Source organism: Gadus macrocephalus, chromosome 3 (assembly GCF_031168955.1).
Source record: "Gadus macrocephalus chromosome 3, ASM3116895v1".
In the NCBI taxonomy this organism is placed as follows: Eukaryota; Metazoa; Chordata; class Actinopteri; order Gadiformes; family Gadidae; genus Gadus; species Gadus macrocephalus.
Genome location: NC_082384.1, coordinates 26,878,592 through 26,886,331, shown reverse-complemented (window position 1 = coordinate 26,886,331; position 7,740 = coordinate 26,878,592). Strand labels below are relative to the sequence as shown.

General features: G+C 59.8%; 1 protein-coding gene across 1 annotated transcript in view; it reads right to left on the bottom strand.

Moving 5' to 3' along the window:
- Window positions 1-7,740, bottom strand: part of tsc2 (TSC complex subunit 2) — a 47,050-nt gene that overhangs the window by 19,641 nt on the left and 19,669 nt on the right. The window contains 11 exon segments of the mRNA XM_060048389.1: window positions 15-53; window positions 56-131; window positions 133-257; window positions 1,170-1,189; window positions 1,224-1,319; window positions 1,437-1,595; window positions 1,986-2,147; window positions 4,644-4,784; window positions 6,200-6,294; window positions 6,907-7,009; window positions 7,325-7,418. Of these exon segments, the coding sequence (XP_059904372.1) occupies window positions 15-53; window positions 56-131; window positions 133-257; window positions 1,170-1,189; window positions 1,224-1,319; window positions 1,437-1,595; window positions 1,986-2,147; window positions 4,644-4,784; window positions 6,200-6,294; window positions 6,907-7,009; window positions 7,325-7,418 (1,110 nt within the window).

Genomic DNA, 7,740 nt, shown 5'->3' with positions numbered 1-7,740 from the left:
GGTGCCTCTCGTACCGGACGGCCGCCGTATGAAGATCTCGGCCCAGCCCTGGTCAGCATGGGGATGAACTCGGCCAGGCTGGGTTGTCCTTGAGGGGCGGGCGGGGGGGCGGGGGCTCTGCGGGGGCGGCGGGGGCCCCAGGCTTTCCAGGGGGGGGGGGCCCGCGGCGGCAGAGGAGAGAGGGGGGCCCGTACTCCCCTCAGAGGGGGACACCAGAGGACTGAGACTCTGGGCGGGCCCTGAGCGCAGGGCGTGCCACCTGGGGGGGGGGGGGACAGAGGCATTCAGCAACAGCACCGGGGGGGGGACAGAGGCATCAGCAACAGCACCGGGGGGAGGGGGGGGGGGGAGGCGGGGGGGGACAGAGGCATCAGCAACAGCACCGGGGGGGAGGGGGGGGGGACAGAGGCATCAGCAACAGCACCGGGGGGGAGGGGGGGGACAGAGCATCAGCAACAGCACCGGGGGACGGGACGGGGGGACAGAGGCATCAGCAACAGCACCGGGGGGGGGGGGGGGGACAGAGGGCATCAGCAACAGCACCGGGGGGGGGGGGGGACAGAGGCATCAGCAACAGCACCGGGGGGGGGGGGGGGGGGGACAGAGGCATCAGCAACAGCACCGGGGGGGGGGGGGGACAGAGGCATCAGCAACAGCACCGGGGGGGGGGGGGGGGGGACAGAGGCATCAGCAACAGCACCGGGGGACGGGGGACGGGACGGGACAGAGGCATCAGCAACAGCACCGGGGGGGGGGGGGGGGGGGGACAGAGCATCAGCAACAGCACCGGGGGGGGGGGGGGGGGGACAGAGGCATCAGCAACAGCACCGGGGGGGGGGGACAGAGGCATCAGGCTACTAGAACACCAACAGCACCGGGGGGGGGGGGGGGGGGGGGAGGGCTACTAGAACCCCCCCCTCACCTGACATGGAGCGGACCCTGATGCCCCCCCCCTCACCTGACATGGAGCGGACCCTGATGCCCCCCCCCTCACCTGACATGGAGCGGACCCTGATGCCCCCCCCTCACCTGACATGGAGCGGACCCTGATGCCCCCCCCCTCACCTGACATGGAGCGGACCCTGATGCCCCCCCCTCACCTGACATGGAGCGGACCCTGATGCCCCCCCCCTCACCTGACATGGAGCGGACCCTGATGCCCCCCCCCTCACCTGACATGGAGCGGACCCTGATGCCCCCCCCTCACCTGACATGGAGCGGACCCTGATCGCGTGGCGCGGTTCTGCTGCTGGCTGGACTGGGACTCCAGTTTGGCCGGAGCCTCCTTGGTGAGACGGGTGTGGAGCGACGGGTCGGACCTGGAGACACGCACACGCCTTCACCCTCTGGGGGGGGGTTGTGTGTGTGTGTGTGTGTGTGTGTGTGTGTGTGTGTGTGTGTGTGTGTGTGTGTGTGTGTGTGTGTGTGTGTGTTACCTGGTCATCTCCCCCCCGCCCCCCAGCCTCTCAGCCATGTCCAGCCCCAGCAGGGCTGGGTCCGGACCCCCCCCGCTGGTGGTGATGGTCACCAGCTTGTTCCCAACCAACCAGGTCATACTGCGGCCCCCCGCCAGGAGGAACTCAGCGATGGGAGACCTGGGGGGGGGCGGGGGGGAGGAGGAGGAGGAGGAAGAGGAGGAGGAGGAGGAGGGGGGAGGAAGAGGAAGAGGAGGAAGGGGGAGGAGGGGGGGGAGGAGGAGGAAGAGGAGGAAGAGGAAGAGGGAGGAGGGGGAGGAGGAGGAGGAGGAGGAGGGAGGAGAGAGGAGGGGGAGGAGGAGGAGGGGAGGAGGGAGGAGGGGGAGGAGGGAGGAGGGGGAGGAGGAGGAGGAAAAGGAAGGGGAGGAGGGAGAGGAGGGAGGAAGAGGAAGAGGAGGAGGAGGAGGAGCCGGGCACGTTGCAGTTAGTTCTGGTTTGCCTCCCCATTCTGCAGCGGCAGGCTTATCAATAGCGTTTAAGTGCTGCGGCCCAGAGGAGCCGTGACCCCACCTCTTAGGGAGTGCGGAGAAGTTGGAGAAGACATATCGAGCCATCATGTCCAGACACGTCTCGGTGAGCTCCAGGTGGACCGTCTTCAGGCCCTCGTCCGCCTGCGTCACCGCGTTCTCGTCCGCAGAGCCCAGGCTGCTGGTGGTCGTGGAGGTCTGCATCCTGCAGGGGGCGCCAGAGAGCACGGTGAGGCGCGCACACACACACACACACACACACACACACACACACACACACACACACACACACACACACACACACACACACACACACACACACACACACACACACACACACACACACACACACACACACACACACACACACACACACACACACACGATCAGTATGTGGCACTGTTTTCCACAGAAACCTGCATATTGATTGAAATTATTCAGATTCTCTCCAAGCACCAATCAGCCGCTCTGCTGGGGCTGATGTGTGTGAAGTCCTGTGAACAGATAAAGAGAACCGGCAGGAAGGGATCTGAGGCCAGCTTATCGCTGCACTGAGCCAACGTGGAGACCCCACTAGATCCACTGATCCCCTGTGGGTTAACGGTGTTTGGCCAGGAGAGTACAGAATCGATTTCCCTCGGGGCAAATCTGTTATTAGGAGAGGCCATGGCGGCTCAGTGTCTCCATGGCAACACACTACACATTAATAGTTGCATCCATCCATCGATCTATCACTCATCATACAGTGTAGGAACAGGCAGAGGGCGGCCAGCTAAAGAGCATGCTATCTTTCACCTTCAACCAAGTGGCCTCCTGCACTGCTTCAGTAGAGTGACTGCGGACCACGAGTCCGTCACCACCCCCCCATGACCCCAGGATGACCCCAGGATGACCCCCACATGACCCCAGGATGACCCCAACATGACCCCCACATGACCCCAACATGACCCCAGGATGACCCCCACATGACCCCAGGATGACCCCAACATGACCCCAGGATGAACCCAACATGACCCCAGGCGATACATGCAAGGTTTTCAGATCAAAACAAAGATGGGGAATATTCATTGTAACTCTGCACCATTCTTGAACCGGGGGTCTAAATGTGACGTGCAGCTATTGCTTCAACATCAGGTGATGCCATTCTGTTAAACAACATCTCCTTCTGGTCAACTCTGCTCCCATGTGAACTGGTGTCTTCTACTTCACGATCAAGCAGAGGGTTTCGTCTAATATTACCAGTTGTATCTACAATAAAAAAAGTAACTTTTAAAGATAAATGATTACATCTGCAAACTGACTGCAAGTAAACTGCTGAACCTTCACTGCCCCCTAGTGTCCGGGTGTGGAACCCACGTATCTGACCACTGCACTCTCACACCATGGGTCCACAGTGATTACATCCCATAGCAATACACACACTGTCTGCTGAAGTAGACAGCGTTGGTGTTGTGTGGAGTCAGAGTGGGTCCCGGATTAAGTTCATCCACATCAGGGCTCAACACCAGCGCAGCTCAGAGAAGATATCCCCACAGGAGACACTGTCCTGCTCATGATGTCAGAGAAGATATCCCCACAGGAGACACTGTCCTGCTCATGATGTCAGAGAAGATATCCCCACAGGAGACACTGTCCTGCTCATGATGTCAGAGAAGATATCCCCACAGGAGACACTGTCCTGCTCATGATGTCAGAGAAGATATCCCCACAGGAGACACTGTCCTGCTCATGATGTCAGAGAAGATATCCCCACAGGAGACACTGTCCTGCTCATGATGTCAGAGAAGATATCCCCACAGGAGACACTGTCCTGCTCATGATGTCAGAGAAGATATCCCCACAGGAGACACTGTCCTGCTCATGATGTCAGAGAAGATATCGAATAAAATATAGAAGAAACTCCAGAAAGCAGGCAAGCGTAGCGACCGGTGTGAGTGTGTGTCGCTGGCCCAGTGAGCTAGGAGCTGAGGAGAGGAGCTGAGGAGAGGAGCTGAGGAGAGGAGCTGAGGAGAGGAGCGGGGTGTGATGGCCGGCTCAGTGACCCCAGACCTGGGATGGTACGGTTAGGGGAAGGGTTCAGTTTGTTAGAACAAAGCACCAGAACTGCAAACGCATCTCACACTTAGTTCTGATTCTAATACATTAACACATGCAACCGAAAACGGTGACATCAAACCAACCCACCGACGCCAGGAAGACAAAGCAAGGCCCCCCCCACCATGCACAGAGAGACCCCCGACGACCCAGAACCCCCCCCCCCCCCCCCCCCAACAGACATGGGAGGGCCCCGCCATGGGGGCCCAGAGAGACCAGCAGACATGAGGAGGCCCCCGCCATGAGGGTTGGGGTTAGGGGTCCTCTGGCCCCCGCCATGGGGCCCAGAGGACCCCAGAGAGACGGCAGACATGAGGAGGCCCCCGCCATGAGGGTTGGGGTTAGGGGTCCTCTGGCCCCCGCCATGGGGCCCAGAGGACCCCAGAGAGACGGCAGACATGAGGAGGCCCCCGCCATGAGGGTTGGGGTTAGGGGTCCTCTGGCCCCCGCCATGGGGCCCAGAGGACCCCAGAGAGACGGCAGACATGAGGAGGCCCCCGCCATGAGGGTTGGGGTTAGGGGTCCTCTGGCCCCCGCCATGAGGAGGGCACGCTGGGCTGCTGCTGTTGATTTGGTTCAGTCGTTACCCATAATGCTCTGCTCTGACCTGCGGACCGCGTGCTCCGACACGCTGATGCTCCGGGACCGGAAGGCGTCCATGGCCGAGACGTCCCTCAGCTCTTTAACCGGCGAGCTGCTGCTATTGGCTACGGCCGCCGCCGCCCGCGCCACTTTGGCCGCCCGCAGACTGGAGGGGAGACGGGTACCGTAGCGACGGGTACCGTGGCGACGGGTACCGTGGCGACGGGTACCGTGGCGACGGGCGTGAGAGGTTGTTTTGTGTGGGGGTTGAGTGAGGGGGGGGGACGGGGACGCGGGGGATGTTGTACGCAGACGTGTTGACACAACCCCGGTTACCATGACAACCACACGACCCGGCGAACGTGATAAGCGTATGCACATCACGAAGGCAGGGAGGGGGGCGGGGGGGGGGAAGGGGGTAAGCATGGAACATGAGGGGTCAAAGGGCAGAGGTGACAGGGGGGGGGGGGGGGGCAGGAGGAAGGGGTCCGGCGTGAAACCATCAACCCCCACGACGCAGATCCCAGGAGGAGGAAGAGTGACGAAGGAAAAACAAAAGGTTGAGAATTAACAGCAGCGAACACAAAGATCAGAGAAGAAGATAGGAAGAGGATAACAGGGGCGGAAACATCAAAGCATAAGGACAGGAGCAGCTACAGAGGAGGGGGCAGCAGCTACAGCCCCAACAGCCATTAGCACGGGGCCTCAGTGGAGCTGGACATCATCTGGGGACAGACGGCCGACTCAGCGAGGGGGGGGGGCATGAGGTTACAACACAACACTGAGACACAAGTCTGGGGTCCCCCTGAGCTCCCCCTGAGCTCCCCCTGGGGTCCCCCTGAGCTCCCCCTGGGGTCCCCCTGAGCTCCCCCTGGGGTCCCCCTGAGCTCCCCCTGAGCTCCCCCTGGGGTCCCCCTGAGCCCAGGGGGAGCTCAGGGGGACCCCAGTGGGGACCCCACTGGGGTCAGGGGGGGAGGGGCAGCTACGACCTCAGAGGATGGGTTTAAGGATGGCATTAGTGCAGATTTTGATTTAACACGGGGGGAATCATAGAATGATATGATGGGGTAGAGATATGATGACACAGAGCAGCCAGAGTAGGGGGGGGCCAGAAGAGGCCCTTGCGTTGAGGTCTGCACTCGGCCTCAGTCAGAGAGGTATTTTATGGAATTGAAAACTAGTTCAGGTTCGAGTTTGTTAATGTCTCCAGGATTCCTCTTCAAAATAAGAGCGCACCCCGCTGCGTGTTGACTCGTCACACAGCCGCCCTAAGGGGGCCTTTAGTGCGGCCACGAGAACCTCTTTCAAATCAAAATGAGCCGATGACGCCATGAACAGCCACCAAGCGGGCGTGGCCCCCTACACGGTATCAATACCAACCAACTCCTACTGCGTCTAACGCACAGCCCAGTGCTGCCTGCACCCAGCGTGGAGACTACATCTGGACCCAGCGTGGAGACTACATCTGGACCCAGCGTGGAGACTACATCTGGACCCAGCGTGGAGACTACATCTGGACCCAGGGTGGAGACTACATCTGGACCCTCTGGGCAGAGTGACATTCGGCTGGGGGTGTGTTACCTTTTGGGGCGTTCGTTGAGGCTTGTGCTGCGAGCTCTGAAGGAGCTGTGCTCGTGGCCGTCGTCAAACGGCAGCAGGGCGTTGGACCGCAGACCCTGGGGAGGAGAGATGGGGAGCGTTAGGACACAGGACATGAGGAGACGCAGACCCTGGGGAGGAGAGGAGGGGAGCGTTAGGACACAGGACACGAGGAGACACAGACCCTGGGGAGGAGAGGAGGGGAGCGTTAGGACACAGGACACGAGGAGACGCAGACCCTGGGGAGGAGAGGAGGGGAGCGTTAGGACACAGGACACGAGGAGACACAGACCCTGGGGAGGAGAGGAGGGGAGCGTTAGGACACAGGACACGAGGAGACGCAGACCCTGGGGAGGAGAGGAGGGGAGCGTTAGGACACAGGACACGAGGAGACGCAGACCCTGGGGAGGAGAGGAGGGGAGCGTTAGGACACAGGACATGAGGAGACGCAGACCCTGGGGAGGAGAGGAGGGGAGCGTTAGGACACAGGACACGAGGAGACGCAGACCCTGGGGAGGAGAGGAGGGGAGCGTTAGGACACAGGACACGAGGAGACGCAGACCCTGGGGAGGAGAGGAGGGGAGCGTTAGGACACAGGACATGAGGAGACGCAGACCCCGACACACACCCTGGTGATGTACTGGACGAAGACTACACAATACAACGCAGACACACACACTGACACACACCTTGGTGATGTACTGGACGAAGTCCTTGCGGAAGGTGAGCCGGCAGCGGATGAACCACATGGCGATGACGTGATGGGCCAGGGACACGATGTACTGGTTGAACCTGGAGAGAAGACGACCTTCAGCTCAGAGGTGTAGATCAGCATGAGCCCTGCATGTCTCCAGGGTCCAATGTCCATAGTTGAGCGTTTACCATTAAAAAGCTACCCTAACAATGGACCTGTACTGTTAATAATCTACCGTTAATAACGACTAATTCAACTATTGGTATTGCATCTCCATTTTGACCCACTATTGGCTCCATCATTCATTGTGTATAACGTTGTGTGTAGCGTTTTGTAATATTTCTAATCATTATTACAGTCATGTACATCTGATTCATAAAGGAGATCTGGTCCCAGTGCAGGGCATCACTCACTTGGACGGGTTTGTGTACGGCAGCGAGATGGCGAACACACTGACGTACTGCTCCGCCACGAAGTTAGCATAGAGGTGAGGGAGACGAACCAGGGCTGGAAGGAGAGGAACCAGAGAACAGAGTCTCTCAGAGGAACCAGAGAACAGAGTCACTCAGAGGAACCAGAGAACAGAGTCTCTCAGAGGAACCAGAGAACAGAGTCACTCAGAGGAACCAGAGAACAGAGTCACTCAGAGGAACCAGAGAACAGAGTCTCTCAGAGGAACCAGAGAACAGAGTCACTCAGAGGAACCAGAGAACAGAGTCTCTCAGAGGAACCAGAGAACAGAGTCACTCAGAGGAACCAGAGAACAGAGTCACTCAGAGGAACCAGAGAACAGAGTCACTCAGAAGAACACTCAGAGGAACACCAGAGA